The following is a 16,134-nucleotide window of genomic DNA, read 5'->3' as shown; positions in this document are numbered from 1 at the left end:
CAGAGGGAATTGATTTTACGTGAGTCAATGGAGGTTTATGATCATGTACGTAAGGCTTGATGACATGTTTGGTGCTTGTCATTGTATCCCCTTTGTGTAGATGTATGCTCATAATACTAGCTACAGATTGAAATGCTGCTTCTTGAAATTCCAAGAAAAATACTTTGGAAAATAATATTTGTCATGAAGACTGTTAATATTCTGTAGCCTTCAGGATAATTACAAATGACAACTTTTTGCAGTCAAGTCCAGATGACAGATGAAGTTCGTGACTATTTACGGAAGCCTACGTTTGACAACTGGCAGTGGGACGACTCTGAAATGCTCATCCTTCTCCGCCAGATGTACATAGATCTCGGCTTTGTCACAAAGTTCAATATCGAAGTAAGTCATTGCAAAGAATCTTCCATAATAGTGCATAATTCTAGTTTACAATATTCTCACCAATGTTTGCACAAGAAGGGCATCCAAACATGTCTGTGTACCAGGCTTGAGTATTTACAGATTGTTGTGATATGCGTGTCTGAAATATTGCGGGGCTAGAATTGGTCTTCAGCAAACCATACTTGTTAGAAGTGGCAACTTGTGGGATCAGGTTGTCTGGCTCATTGACTTGTTTGATGCATATCATGATGGTGGTAATCAAATAAACAGATTCTGCCTTCTATATAAAACAGCCTTCATCTTTTCATGAAAGGGTTCGCTCCCAGTCATGATGGTATTCAGTGTACTCGTATGTAAGAGGCGACTAACGGGATCGGGTGGTCAGACTCTCTGACATGGTTGACACATGTCATCTTATCCCAATTGCACAGATCAATGAATATCACTTGATTGTCTGGTCCAGACAGCCATGATCTAGCTGCAACATTGCTGAGGGCAGCTTTAAACAAGAAACAAAATAATCATGATGATGCACAGTGAAATGGCACGTCCTAATTGCTTTGAACATACGATGATTTAATGGTGTGGCCTAATCATTAAGTGGCTTTATATCACGTGTAGGTTCCTGGTGCATGTTATATGATGTGATGGTATGTTAGAGATGCTTGTATCATGATATATTACCTGTTACATATGTTTGTATCATGATATATTACCTGTTACAGATGCTTGTACCATGATGTATTGCCTGTTACAGATGCTTGTATCATGATATATTACCTGTTACAGATGCTTGTATCGTGATATATTACCTGTTACAGATGCTTGTATCATGATATATTACTTGTTACAGATGCCTGTGTTACATCAGTGGTTGTATGAGATCTACAAGAACTACAATCAAGTGCCTTTCCACAACTTCAAGCATTGTTTCATGGTTGCACAAATGGTAAGTTGGCACTGATAGGAGGTGGCTAAGTGGAACAAGCGTTTGCTTGTCATGACTAAGATCCAGGTTTGAGTCTTGACATGGGTTCAATATATGGAGCATATTTCTAGTGTCCCTCACCATGATATTGCTGCAGTATTGCTAACATGGCATAAAACAATACACTCTCACTCCCATACTCCCGGAGAGCCAAGGTTGCGAGGTTGATCCCTGACCGCGTCATACCAAAAGACGTTAAAATATGGTACTTGTTGGTCCCTGCCTGGCTCTCTGCATTAATGGGTACAACAAGGAGTGGTCGGCTTGGAGTCAGTATAATGTGTCTGAGTGGGGTATTCATGCTTCACTGCGGCATGGTATCTCAGTGGGCTAGCACTATAAAACCAGCTTAAGTCTGGGCTAGTACAAGCAGCCGCACATACACATACACACGCATGCACGTCGTCATATGAGCGAAATATTCTCAAGCACAACGTTAAACCCAAATTCACCTCACCTCACCCCATACTGACAAAGGGGTGGTTGGATAGCCTTGTGGTTAATCACAACATTTACCCATATTTGATTCCCTAAGGGTATTCAATGTGTGGAAGCCAATACTGGTGTACCCAGCTGTCATTTTGCTGGAATATTCAGGGCTCGTTTCAAGAGATGTTAACCTACTTGCACCAGGTGCAACCTAAGATAGAATCCTGAACAGCCAAATTCCTGTTGCACTGCAATATGTAATGAAAGAAATATGCTGTTGTATTATTTAGATGTTTTATTCAGAAGTGTACCCACTCAAAAGTTGACTTGCATTTGGTGCAAGTTAAACTAATAACTCTGAGGTTGCACTTTGTAATATTGGGATGCACCAGTGCAAGTAACAGAGCCCTAAATCAAGCCCTGATGTTGCTAAATGGGTCATCTAACCATGCTCAATGCCTCTCATACTCATAGGGTGGCGTAGGTAGCCTAGAGATTAAAACGTTTGTTGGGCAAAAGGTGTAGGTTGTGATTGTCCACACGGGTACAATGTGTGAGGTAATTTCTGTAGTCAACGTTATGATATTGCGGAATTATTGCTAAAACCATGTTCACTCACTTCCATATTAAAAGCTGCACAGTCTAGCTGCAGCATTGTTTTAGGTAAGCTGATATTTAGTGGCTTCATTGTTTTAAGTTTCAGGTATATCAACGTATATTCTAAGGTGCTTACAGACTGGCTTGTTCTGTATTTCAGCTGAATGTATGATCGATCGCTGTTCTGTGTTTCAGATGTACGGCCTTACATGGCTCATTGATCTGCCGTCCATGTTAGACGATGTCGACATACTCACTCTCATCACATCCGCCATCTGTCACGACCTTGACCACCCGGGTTATAACAATGCGTATCAGGTCGGTGAATAAATGGCATGTCAACACTAACATTTACTTTATGATCTTTATGATGTGGGTTTTTTAATGATCTTTTAACATACGTTAGGAATGCATATGAACATGGAGAACGTCTCTTCATTTTGAAAAAACGAATCTGGAGAAATCTTGACTTACTATAGTGGTTGATATATACTCGTGAACTTCCTGTGTGGAGTATGTAACATGTAAAACTGGTTGAATGCCATGATGTTTGTTTGTTGTTTGATACTGCACTCAGCAATATTCCAGCTATATGGCGGGCGGTCTGTAAATAATCAAGTCTGAACCAAACAATCCTGTTATCAACAGCACGCATATTGATCTACACAATTTTGATACAATGACATGTGTCAACCAAGCCAGCAAGCCTGACGACCACTCGAACCCGTTAGTTACCTCTTTCGACAAGCAAAGGGTTACTGCAAGCCAATTCTAACCCGGATCTTTTGGGGTCGAAGGACATGAAAAAACATAATCAACCAGGAAGAATAAGTAGATACTCCGTAACTAAACAATTATCAGGAGCACTGAATCAAAGTGATATGCCAGAAATTTGGTAATTGAAACTGATGTAAAACTGCCATTGATCTGTGTCTTATACAGTAATGTATTTTCCACAAGTACGTGTTTGCTGGAAAAGATCCAAACCATTAGCTGAGCATTGTGTAACAACTTGAACTGCAAATGTTTTCGAATTTTTACTTTTATGTTGATCTAGCAAGGAATTTTATTTAATGTCAAACACTGACAGCCACTTCAAGATGAAGGGTGTGCTTTGTTCTGTACAGTGATTCTGGAATCTTTTCATTTCAATTATTGTGTGAAGCCCATTTCTGGTGTCCCCCGCCGTGATGTCGCTGGAATATTGCTAAAAGCGGCGTAAAACCAAACTCAGTCAGTCAGTCAGTCAGTCAGTCATTTCAATTAAGGACCTTCATCTAAGGTGCTGAGCTGTAAATATGATCATGCTTAAAGTATATTTGATAGATTGGCTGACTAATTTGATCTGTGCCTTTTTGTTTGCAGATAAATGCTCGTACCGAGCTGGCACTGCGGTATAATGACATCTCTCCACTAGAGAACCATCACTGCGCCGAAGCATTTAAAATACTGGAGAAGAAGCAGTGTAACATTCTACGTAATCTTCCCCGAGATGAGTACCGCAGGGTACGAGAGGGTATGATCAAGTACGTAGCCACAGTTGCCTCCCTTTGACGTATCATGCATCAACTTTATTTAAAGTGATATGAGAAATCACACTCAGCCTCAGAGTTGCTGGCAATATGTACTCTATGTCAGTGTAGAAATCAACAAAATCAACCCTGAGAATTCAACCATTGTAGTGATATTACATTAAAGATATAAATGATGCCATTATTGTGTTGGTATATCCAAGATGGCTCATGTTTCTGAGAGACATCGTACAGAACAAACAGCATACATTCATCCAGTCCCTGGTAGCTTCCTATCGTCATGTTCTACTCTTCTTCTGCTTTTGAGGTTTAAGATTTATGAGAGAGGTGAGGAGATTTGAAAATCATATCTGTTTGTTTGTTGCATTGATTTTGTAAATGAAGAATGTTTTCTAGAAAAGAGCGCTTTGTGTTTCAGGTGTATTCTAGCAACAGACATGGCAAAACACAATGAGATTCTACACTCGTTCAAATCCATTGTACCTGCGTTTGACTTTAAGGACAAAGAACATAGATCTGTGGTATGTATGAAACAGGACAAATATTTCTTTAAAAAGAAAAACATATTTTTAAAAAAATAAATAAATGAAAACCATCAAAATATTATGTGTGAATAAGGTGGATTTTTAATATTTTTGTTTATTAATTATGTTATTTGAAACATGCTGTATTTCTGACAAATTGATTAATTGAAACCAAAACAGGCAAGATCTCAAGATACTTGTTTTGAGGATGAACACAATGTCATGTAAATAGTTGGGTACCACGTTCTACAAAATCAGTTTCTTATGAGACTCTTCTTCGAATGTTCTGTGACTTAAGGAATTACAAGGTGTTGCTATGGTTACACTGACCTTGTATTCTCAGGCTTTATTGATGGAGATATTTTTTTTTTACCCTGATTGTTTATCTACAGGCCAACAACAAATCATCATAACTGCAGCTATGGTTGTTTGGGCTAAAAAAACATTGCTTCTCAGACAGTGGTCCATATGCACAAAAAATCTCAAAAACATTTTTTTCAAGTCAAGTTTTAATTTTAAATATTTTAAATATTTTTTTCAAAATTTTACTTTAAAATATATATTTTTCCTTTACTGTTCATTTCTATTTGAAATATTTTATATTTTCCTTTACTGTTCATTTTCAGCACATTATAAAAAAATGAAAGAATATCACTCCATTGGCAAATTGTATGCACTTGCCTGAGAGACAATATTTTTTACCTATATGGATATTTTTTAAAAATATCATGTTTTGTAAACTTGATATGTGTGCTCCTCTCTCAGCTGATGATGATACTAATGAAAGTATCGGACATTTCTAATGAAGCTCGGCCTCTTGATGTTGCTGCGCCATGGGTCGATTGTTTACTGCAAGAATTCTTTAATCAGGTTTGCAGACTGTAACAGTGTTTCAGTTTTGTCCCTTTCAGCTTCCACCATGGTGCAGCTGGTTTTATGTTTTCTATGCATGACTTTTGTATCCATCCACAACAGGGAAATGGCGGAAATACTTGTCAGGTGGAACTGTTAAACCGGGGTACACTAGATTTGTGGATACGTGGGAAGTGTCAATTTTGGAAAATCTTGCTTCGTTTTAGGCTATTGTTTTGTAGACACACGTGACGATCCGAGTTAGAATTGATCGTCAGTAACCAACGCTTGTCGTAAGAGGCGACTAACGGGATCGGGTGGTCAGGCTCGCTGACTTGGCTGACACATGTCATCATATCCAAATTGCGTTGATCATGATTTTGATCACTGGATTATCAGGTTCAGACTCCCTTATTCAAAGACCACCGTCATAAGCTGAAATATTGCTGAGTGCGGCGTTTAAACAACAAACCATGCAAACAAGAACTGCAGACAGGGCTGAGAGGATGGGAAAAAAACATGGTTCAGGGACTTTGGGACCAACAAGAAAACTCTGAGGAGAGATGGATTACAATTAAGGATCTTATATCAGTTCAAACTGACAAGTATTTTCCTTTCTTTGTTTGACCAGACAAATTTAAATTCTTTCCTTTGACATAATGCTTTGAATTACAAACATGCTTATTACAAAATAATTTTCTGTGACATCGTATGATGCATTTCTTAACCTTCCAATGTTTGGTTGTGACTTGTAAGTAAAATAAAAAATTCAAATTTGTCTGGTCTGGAGTACTTGTATTTTATTTCACAGCACAGCATGCATGATGTTCCTACGTGTTCCATGTCGACCTTTGACTTATACTTTTTGCTTGCAGTGAATGTATCCTACAGATTGTACTCTGTTGTTTTTGCCAAAAGAGTCATTAAATTTTGAGTTCAAAGTGTTGGGATTTTAAGGTCTTAATTAAAAGTTTTTGGCCATATTTTATCAATATGACAGGAATATCACTCACCCGGACACCAAGAATCAACTTCACAAAATTTGCCTGTAAATCTTTGTCTCGGTACAACTTGACCGTTGTACCAAACCGATGTCCTACAGGTACCCTTTCTGCAGCTTTGGGTTAGAAGGGTAGCCTAGTGGTTAAAGCATTCACTCGTCACGCTGAAGGCCCAGGTTCAGTTCCCCACATGGGTACAATGTGTGAAGCTCATTTCTGGTGTCCCTGCTGGATATTGCTAAAAGTGGCATAAAACTAAACTCACTCATTCTACATCATGTCAGATTGACACATTTGGGTATATCTATTGTCATTCCTGAAAATTGATAACTATGAACATTCCGCCATCTGATCCCTGAATAGCAGATTCTATAAAAGTTTGCAAAACTTAAAAGGAATTTTGTACTCCAGGTTTAATGGTTCTCTGGGCAATATCGGTGGCAGTATCTTTCCATTTTTTGTATTTTCTGTTTCCACTTGTTTTATTTATTTTTCTGTTTTTTTCCCTTACCTCTCAGCTGTTGATGATATTAATTAAAGTGGCTGACATTTCAAATGAAGTTAGACCCATGGAGGTTGCTGAACCATGGTTGGATTGTTTGTTACAAGAATTTTTCAACCAGGTAAATTCATGAGTTTTAAGACTTTACAATAATATTTTACTGATTATCATATCAATAAATAAATTGAATACTGTTTAAAAAAATAAAATTCAGAAATTATTAAACGATCTATTTATTCATTTCCTTAGATGTTTGGGGAGCAGTTCAAAAATTTCATATCAGTTAAGAAAAGTGTATCTTCCTTTAGTTTTTAAACCAAGCTCCCTAACATTATATTCTGGTTGATTTTGTTTGGAAGTCAAGCACAACAAAAGTGTGTGGACCAACAGCAGCATCTGGCGCCCCGTGAAGGTCCGGGTTAGAATTGATCTTCAGAAACCCATGTTTGTCGTAAGAGGCGACTAACGGGATCCGGTGGTCACACTCACTGACTTGGTTAACACATGTCATCGGTGCCCAATTGTGCAGATTGATGCTCATGCTGTTGATCACTGGATTGTCTGGTCCAGACTCGATTATTTACAGACCGCCGCCATATAGCTGGAATATTGCTGATTGCAGTGTAAAACTAAACCACTTCTCACTCACTTCTCATCTGGCATGAACTGTCTAGTGTTTCATGTTATTTTGTGTGTTAGTGATATTTCTCATGCAAAGATATAACTGGAGCTGTACTGAGCTGAACCTTAAAAACCTTGAAACACAAAGTACAAAGTTTACCTGACATTTAAGTTTTGAGATGCTCCCCTGTGGTCCGAAAAGTAAACATTTTGTGTAGAAATAGATTATTTTTAATTGGATCATATGATCTCCAGTAATTGTTATTTTTGTTTTTCATTTTTGCAGAGTGACCTTGAAAAGTTAGAGGGGTTACCTGTTGCACCCTTCATGGATCGTGACAAGGTCACGAAGCCGTCGTCTCAAGTTGGTTTTATCAAGTTTGTTTTGCTGCCATTGTTTGAAGCTCTTGGGAGTCTCTTTCCTAAAGTAGAGGTAACAGTCTTGTTTGGGTCACTTTATTTTCGTTTGGTGAATAGGTGAGGGTGAATTTTAGCCTGGGGCGCCCGCCTCCATGGTGTAGTGGTTACAGCGTCCGCCCGGAGAGCGGAAGGTCGCGGGTTTGATCCCCAACCGCGTCATACCAAAGACGTTGAAATATGGTACTTGTTGCAATTGGTCCCTGCCTGGTGCTCGGCATTAATGGGTACAACAAGGACTGGTTGTCTCGGAGTCATTATAATGTGTCTGAGTGGGGTATTCATGCTTCACTGCGTCATGGTATCTCAGTGGGCTAGCACTATAAAACCAGCTTAAGTCTTGGCTAGTACAAGCAGCCAAACATACACATACACACACATGCACGTTGTCATATAAGCAAAATATTCTCAAGCACGACGTTAAACCCAATTTCACCTCACCTTTAGCCTGGGGGAAAAAAGGAATGTTTTTAGCTCAACACATACCTTTAACATTTTATGATGTTTTGGCGCCATAGTTGTCTTGAATATTTTGATATTTTTGTAGGTGGGGCTCAGAATGTTTGCTAGAGACAGGACATTTTCTCAGCTTCAGATTGGAGAAACAGTTTTCTCTTTGAAAAGTTGAGCGAAACATTGTTTTAAGAGGATATTCTGCAAATAAAAACCCTGAGGAACAAATTCATATTCCTAGTTTTTCTGGTACAAATCAATTTTATTAAGAAATCCTAGCCAACTTAGTTCTACTGTGACCAGACTGTATTCCAAGAAGAAAACCTTCTTTCTTTATTGGCGTCAGTATAGTAGGCTTTTTAGAATACTGACATATCTGTTCACAAAGTGAAGTGCCATGGTTCAGACAAAATTCAGAGATTGTGTGGCTATAAATACTTGTGCAGACAAATTGATACAATTAACTGTGATTTTGTATTTAATTGGACACAGGGGACATAACTCTATATGGAAAACACAACATCCTTTGGGCTCTCCTCCTACATCAAGCTGATATTTTATGTTATGAATGGAACAGTGATGGAGGCAGCATTAAACCTGACACACCCATTCACACCCTGTTTTAAATTAAGCCAGTTGTTAATCCAGTCTTGATCTCAACAGCAGGTTAAAGTGACAACCAACCTCAAAATTTCATCACGTCTGTGATGTTTGAATTTGTTTTTCAATTACCCATGCGGTTGGTGGGGTAGCCTAGTAGTGAAAGTGCCAAAGACCTGGGTTTGATTCCCCACATTGGTACAATATGTGAAGCCCATGCTGAGAGGGTTTGACTTTGTGTGCAGGGCCCTTATTCTCGAAACGTTCGTAGCCCTAAGAATTCTTAACTTTGATCGTACCCATGTGTTAAGAATGAGCTTAAGAAGTTTGTAACGCGTTTCGAAAGGTTCGAGAATAGCTAGCCTGGCAATTAGGTGCCTGTCTCTGAGAGTGTGGGTTTAAATCTGAGTATGCGTACTTATGTTACATTTGACCATATTCTAAATGGCATTGGGGCGGTGGGGTAGCCTAGTTGCTCGTCATGCCGAAGACCCGGATTTAATTCCCCACATGAGCTCAATGTGTGAAGCCCATTTCTGGTGTCCCCGGCCGTGATATTGCTGGAATATGGCTAAAAGCGGCGTAAAACTAAACTCAGTCAGTCAGTCTAACTGGCATTGTGTATTCACATCTTTAAATACTTACCTACTTACCTAATTCCACTTGCAGCCCGAAATCATCGAACCTGTGCGGAAAGCACTGGAATACTACACAGAGATGCAGAAGGCATTGGAAGAAGAAAAGAAGAAGAAAGAGAGCTCTCATGGACTAACAAAACAAAATGGCATCACACCTGCTCAAGTCAGTAAAGGGAAGGTGCAAACATAGTACCCAACTAAATTAGGATCAAACACAAGACCATAAGCAGACGCAGAGGAAGGGAGGTAACTCCCATTTCAATATTTCAATGGACAAACCTCTACACTTTAAGGTGCTGCAAATATTGGACCAAGTGTTGAAATGGAAATGATTACAGGCTTTGAAGGATTGTAATGGGAGGAGCCTGACTGTTTTCATTCATGGTTCCTCACACTGACAGATTTTGATTTTAATGATCAAACTTTAAGAAAACAATGTGCAAGTTGCAATTCTCAGAGTTACGCCATATCATGACTTCCAACGAAAAACATGTTCTGAGGATGAAAATAGCTCTTTTGTGGATTAAGTTAAAGTTCAAAATGAGTTATTTTTAACAATTATGTTGAAGGTCCTATGACAGACCTAGGTATATACATATATATATATATATGTGTGGGTGTGTAAATACATATATATATGTTTTAGAGATCCTCATTCGAAGATATAGCTTGTTATAAATATCAAAACTGGTGCAAACTGTTGAGTGTGATTCAAGATCAGTTTGATGACATCTCTGTGCCGAAGATGGAATTTTGAACGGAAAATTCTTCTGGAGGATTTTGACAGCTGACATGTCCGCGTGTAAACGTGGAGTCAATATTGGGGAGAAATTCAACAGGGTTATGTTCTAATCTGTGTTCACATGTGACTCAAGCTGCCATGTGTTGTTGATTCAGTGTTTCGCCACCTTCAAGTCACGTGTCAGCGAGTGATATTGACAAGTTTGTGATAGAAGTTGTCATGCGTGCATGCTGTTTGGAATCTGGTTCGTCGTTAAAGATAATTGCTTCATTGGAGCAACGTTTCAGTGTTACCATTTGACATGGATTCAGTGACTGTCATTTTTAGGTTTTTCTCCATATTCAGGGATTTTGGTTACTTTGACAAAGAACTTTGTATATTTTATTCTTTTGGAGAGGTACCTCATTGTTTGATTCTGTTTTCCTTCATGATAAACTTCTATGATATTAGTGTGGACATAACGGTGGAATCTATCCTAACAAGTGCATGTTGAACAAACCAAGACCAAGCTCCCCTTGAAGTAATCATTGTGAATATTTAACTTGTACATGTTAAACAGTACTGGAGGTAGTGGGAGTAGCATAATGGTTAAAGCGTTCGCTCATCACGCGCCGAAGACCCGGGTTCGATTCCCCTAACGGGTATAATGCGTGAAGCTATTTTTCTGGTGTCCCCTGTCGTGATATTGCTGGAAGATTGCTGAAGCTGCCATATAACCTCACTCACTCTCTTTTAAACATAAAGCCCTCGGGCAGATTCACTGCCATACAAATGATTGGTTATTAAATAGGATTTAAATTTACTTTGTTAAAATTACAAAATGATTATTTCTCACGAACAAAGATACAGAGAAAGTGAGGCAATATTCTTGTTTTTTAGATTAGCCTATTGCTGTTTTTTTTTCAAATACAATGGAAGCCCTCTAAACCAGCAGCCCTCCAATCCTGCATGCTCTCAATATCTGCACTAGAATTTGGTCCCGGCAGAAGCTAGTTAATTTATGATCCTTTACACGCCCTATAATCCGACGTCAGTCTATTCCGTATTTCAGCATAGCAAAGACCGCCCAATTGACTGTTTGTACAGTAATTAATGCTCTCTAAATCGACATCCGGTATCTCGACCTAATTCTGGCCCTATTTTGAAAGAGAAAGCAATTCAGTTTGCTTCAGAATTAAATGTCAACGATCTAAGGCATCAGATGGGTGTCTGGCAGGCACGAAGACATGATACGACATCACACAGTTCAATGTGAGCGGTGAAAGTGCCAGTGTAGGTCAGAGTGAAGTTGACAAGAATATGATGACTATCAACACGTGTTCAGTCGTATGTTACGACACATGGAAGATCTTTCTCAGGTTGAAAAGGGAAAAAGTTCTCTATACCGGCACACCCTCTATATCAGCATTGTTTACCAGTCCCAACGCATGCCTGTTTAGAAAGCTTCCACTGTAATTAGATATTATTTTTTGTGTCCTTTAGTTTCAGTTTTCTCACAACTGTATTTTGGTGCTTTTATAGAAAATTGTCTAATCCGGGCATTTTCCATTTGAGCCTTTTTGGTTGTGTAACATTCTGTTGTTTGACTGTAAACAAGAAAGGAATGTGGTGTAACCTTCTGAGATCAAATCAATGAAGTAGTCCTGAGTTGATATGACATGCTAGATATGCCGTTCTGCACATGACTTTCAGATTTTGTTGAACACATTGTAAGGCTGATAAATAACTAAAACTCATTCAGTTATTTTCTGTGGTTGTCATCTGAAATAATTTATACAGATATGAAATTTGTGTTTAGAATTCAAGGTGCAACTTTGGGTAGGATTTGGTAGTTTTTCCACTCACTGAAACAAAAGAACAGGCTTTGTGAAAGGATCCATTTCAGTTTGAGAGGGGGCGGTGGGGTAGCCTAATAGTTAAAGCGTTGGCTCGTCACGCCGAAGACCCGGGTTCGAATCCCCACATGGGCACAATGTGTGAAGCCCATTTCTGGATCCCTAGATGAAACCCTTAATTACATTCTGGCCAATTCTTAATGACATACTGAGTAATAGTATTTGCACAGCTTTCTGCTATGCTTGTTATACCAATGTTAAGTATTAGTTTCTCGAGTGTCACTTTCTGCAATACTTGTTATAATATTGGAATGTAACTTTCAAGAAATGTCGCAGTGAGCAAGTTTGTCTTGTTCCTGGTTTTGTTTTCTATTTTGCTTTTCGATGAATATTTGATTGTTCAGGCCAGGGGCGGTGGGGTAGTCTAGTGGTTAAAGTGTTGTCTTGTCACGCCGGAGAACTGGGTTCGAATCCCCACATGGGTATATTGAGTGAAGCCCATATCTGGTGTCCTCCGCCGTGATATTGCTGGAATATTGCTAAAAGCGGCGTAAAACCAAACTCAGTCAGTGAGTTGTTCAGGCCAGACCAGTATTATTACTTGTTTTACAGATTTTTGTCCGAAGAAAACCTAAAGGCAATCGAAAAAACAACAACAAAACAGTCACCAGTCAAAGTGAAAACCCACATGAGTTTTTCAAAGGCTTTTTTTTACATTTTTATTGCTGAGGTGCCTGAAGCACTGATTTCAACCACAAATATTGTTAGATAATTCAGTTTAAAGTCTTTGGAAACAGATACCGGTGTTTAGAGTCCAACAAATGTCCTTGCATAGTCGATGTGTCGCTCCTGTATAGCTTAACATTAGGATTTTATTTTTCAAGTGGGGAAATTTAAAAAAAAAATTAAGATATTTTTCTTACAAAATAATGACAAAAACAAGAAATAAAATTGGTCTTGCCTTAGTTTAGTTTACACGATTAAGGAATTGACATCAGGGGTCTGTTCAATAAAATAATCGTAGCGTTAAGGTGATCGTAACTGTCCAACTTTAACATAGACTTACGACTGACATTGCGCTTGAAGGCTTTGTTGGACAGAAGCCTGGTTCCATGTATGGAGTTGAACACTAGACTGCCAACACTTCAGTTCAGATATTTTTACATTGGAATCATCTATTTATGTGAATGTCTCTCCCTCCTAATCAGTAACATTACAATAACTCTTCACAACTAGAAATTATTATGAGATTTAAAAAATAAATTTTGGTGTTTTGATGATTATGGTATGTATTTCATGCTTAATTTCTGCAATATTAGTGATAGAACTTGAGAATTTTTATACTATTTGTTTAACCATGTAATTTTACTGTGTGAATATGATTTTGAAAATCTCAGTAGCTTTACTCTCCAGTTAATACATATGGTATATATATTGTTTTCTTTAATCTTGTAAGTTTTTATAAGCAACATATTTTAATGGCAATGTTTACAATATATTTCTTATTGTGGAAGAACTATTTTACTCTTTGATGTTATACTTTTAATTTAAATGTTAACATAAAAATTCAGAACTGGCTCTATATAGCATCTGGGAAAATATTTAAAATCTCATCACTTTCAAAAATAACATAATAACTGACTTGCTAAAGTTGTTGTTAGGTTGCTAGTATTAGTTCAAGTATTAGCCTAAATCCTGAAGAATTAAGAATTCAGAACTTTTAATTCATATGAACATGTAATCTCCTTTGACCAAATGACTGTTATTAGCTGAAGATATGAGACAATCACATTAAATTTAGATCTTTGACTCGGTTATGGTACCTCTCCTGAAGAGGTAATGTCAGGTTAACTTTGTGCTAAGGTCACAGAATGCATTCAGGACAGAACATCTGATTTCTGTACTTTTAAAACTATAATGACAATTTGAAATGGTTGTAAAAAGAGACAGTGTCTTGATATGACTGGGTGTATAAAATACCGAACAAATTTCTGTGCCCCAAGGATTCTACAGTCCAAAGGGAGTACTATCAGAAGTATATTTGTGGTTTGTATAAGTTTCTTTAGTACTAATAAACATTTCTAACATCAAGTGACAAAAAGGTAATGCTGCATCATTTCAGAAAGTTGATTCATGCATTCTTCACATAGATGGGGTGGTCAAAGTCCACTAATTATTCACCTTATACAACTCATTATGTCACGACGTTAAACCCAATTTCACCTCACCTGACCTCATTATGTTTTTATTTCCTCGATCAGAAGTGATGTATCTGAGTGAATGATCTGAATTTAATTACATTGGATGTAATCTAGGAAATAGTCTTTTCTTTGAGTGAGATGAATGTTTTAAGTGAAAACGTCCAGAACAAGTTGACCATTTTGTGCAAGTCATTACCTAGAACAAGCCTCTCATTGATGGAGTCTTTCAAGTGTGCACAAGGGCAGGTAACTCTTAAGTCATAGCTTTACTGTTTTGTACCATAGGAAGATAATGAAGGAACAGGATGAAGGAACAAGATTTTCTATGTTATGAAAGAAGTTGGTGCATTGAATTAGGTATTTAAGTATTTCATATATGTGAATGAAAGTGTGAATGTGTGTCAAGGTTCTATGGCAATGGGTAAGTGTGATCCTTCTGTTTGTCTGCCCAAACCTGTTGAGTTCAGTGTACACAGGTACTGAGCAATTATAAATTTGAATATCTTCAACAAACATATCCATCTTTCAGCTGCTCTGAGGTTTCAAACTGTATTAATAACCTTTTGTAGATTTTGTTTCAGTACAAGAAAGTTATGATTTGCACGATTGTTTAAGAGGTCGGATGAAAAATAGAATATATTTTGAAACATTGTTGAATATCTAGATCAACGTTAACAGAGGGGTTGCACTCACATGGGAAATGTATATATTTCCATTAGGGACTGGTCATTTTTTATAGGGGATGGAAAGGAGGGAGGGAGGATGAGGAGAATGACATAGCAAATGGGGGGTGGCCAAGATTGTATGGTGTGTGTTTGTGGAGGGGGAGGGGGTGGATAATGAGATTCAGTCCAACCCCATCTTAATCATCCCCAGTAGGGGTAATGGAGTAGCCTAGTGGTTAAAGCGTTTTCTCGTCACGCCGAAGACCCCGGGTTCGATTCTCCACATGGGTACAATGTGTGAAGCACATTTCTGGTTCCCTAGCGTGATATTGCTGGAAGCGTCTAAAAGCTGCGCAAAACCCAAACTCACTCACTCATCCTCAGTATTACAAAAAATGACCAGTCTCTAAAGATGGACAATATTAAGGAAGTGTAAATCCCTAAGAAAATACATATGTTGTGGTCATAATATTAGGCTCCTCTCAGAGAATGAAACTGAATGGCGTGAGAGAAGAAAATCTCGAACCAAAATGCCACCATCCCTCCACCTCCAGAAATGGTCAGTCTTGAAGTGAACAATCCCTTCAATGTTTTTAATGTCTTATTGAGATTTTTGTTATATCATCATTGTTCTTTCATATTGTTAAATATATATTTATTAGTTTCATTTTCCATCATTTTAAGCCCAGAAGTAGACATTATTGAGGACAAAAATGTAATACTTTTATATTTACAGACAGATTTTGTACCACTGGTCTGATAAACTCACTTGAAGACAACCTGGTATATAACAGATTTTATCATATACAAACTTCATTAAGAAGTTAGAAATGTGGAAATGCTGACTGGTCGGTCTTGTAAGGTCAAGGTGACCTGATTGGTGCATAGTGGAATAAATCGGAACTGTCAATAAATGTGTATTTCATGTTTGTGTGTGTGTGGCAGTTGATCTCATCTGCAGCTCAATGATGAAGTTTTTGAAAAAGAACTCAAATCTTCATTTACTTTTGCATCAAAAGTTCCTGTATTGTTTCATCAAAGGACAGAATCACAGTTAACTGATACGTCTCATCATCATTGCATCTGATCAAAGTCAGCCACCTGAGGAAAGCCTAGAGGTTAAAGCTTTTTTTGTTTGTCACGCTGAAGACCC

At 38.0% G+C, this 16,134-nt stretch overlaps 1 protein-coding gene across 2 annotated transcripts in view; it reads left to right on the top strand.

Moving 5' to 3' along the window:
* LOC124273816 (high affinity cGMP-specific 3',5'-cyclic phosphodiesterase 9A-like) overlaps positions 1-15,910 on the top strand; it is a 43,524-nt gene extending 27,614 nt beyond the window's left edge. The window contains exons 4-12 of one of the 2 annotated variants that reach the window (XM_046709125.1): positions 243-384; positions 1,238-1,333; positions 2,594-2,716; positions 3,764-3,924; positions 4,349-4,451; positions 5,220-5,324; positions 6,826-6,930; positions 7,717-7,863; positions 9,570-15,910. In XM_046709125.1, the coding sequence (XP_046565081.1) occupies positions 243-384; positions 1,238-1,333; positions 2,594-2,716; positions 3,764-3,924; positions 4,349-4,451; positions 5,220-5,324; positions 6,826-6,930; positions 7,717-7,863; positions 9,570-9,728 (1,141 nt within the window). In that variant the 3' untranslated portion in view covers positions 9,729-15,910. The remainder of the gene's footprint in view (positions 1-242; positions 385-1,237; positions 1,334-2,593; positions 2,717-3,763; positions 3,925-4,348; positions 4,452-5,219; positions 5,325-6,825; positions 6,931-7,716; positions 7,864-9,569) is intronic. The other variant, XM_046709124.1, reaches the window with a different exon arrangement.
* Positions 15,911-16,134: the final 224 nt, after the last annotated feature.

The sequence above is a fragment of the Haliotis rubra genome, unplaced genomic scaffold (assembly GCF_003918875.1).
Source record: "Haliotis rubra isolate DU_JTF1 unplaced genomic scaffold, ASM391887v1 Scf1843, whole genome shotgun sequence".
Lineage (NCBI taxonomy): Eukaryota > Metazoa > Mollusca > Gastropoda > Lepetellida > Haliotidae > Haliotis > Haliotis rubra.
This window is presented reverse-complemented; position numbering and strand designations above follow the sequence as displayed.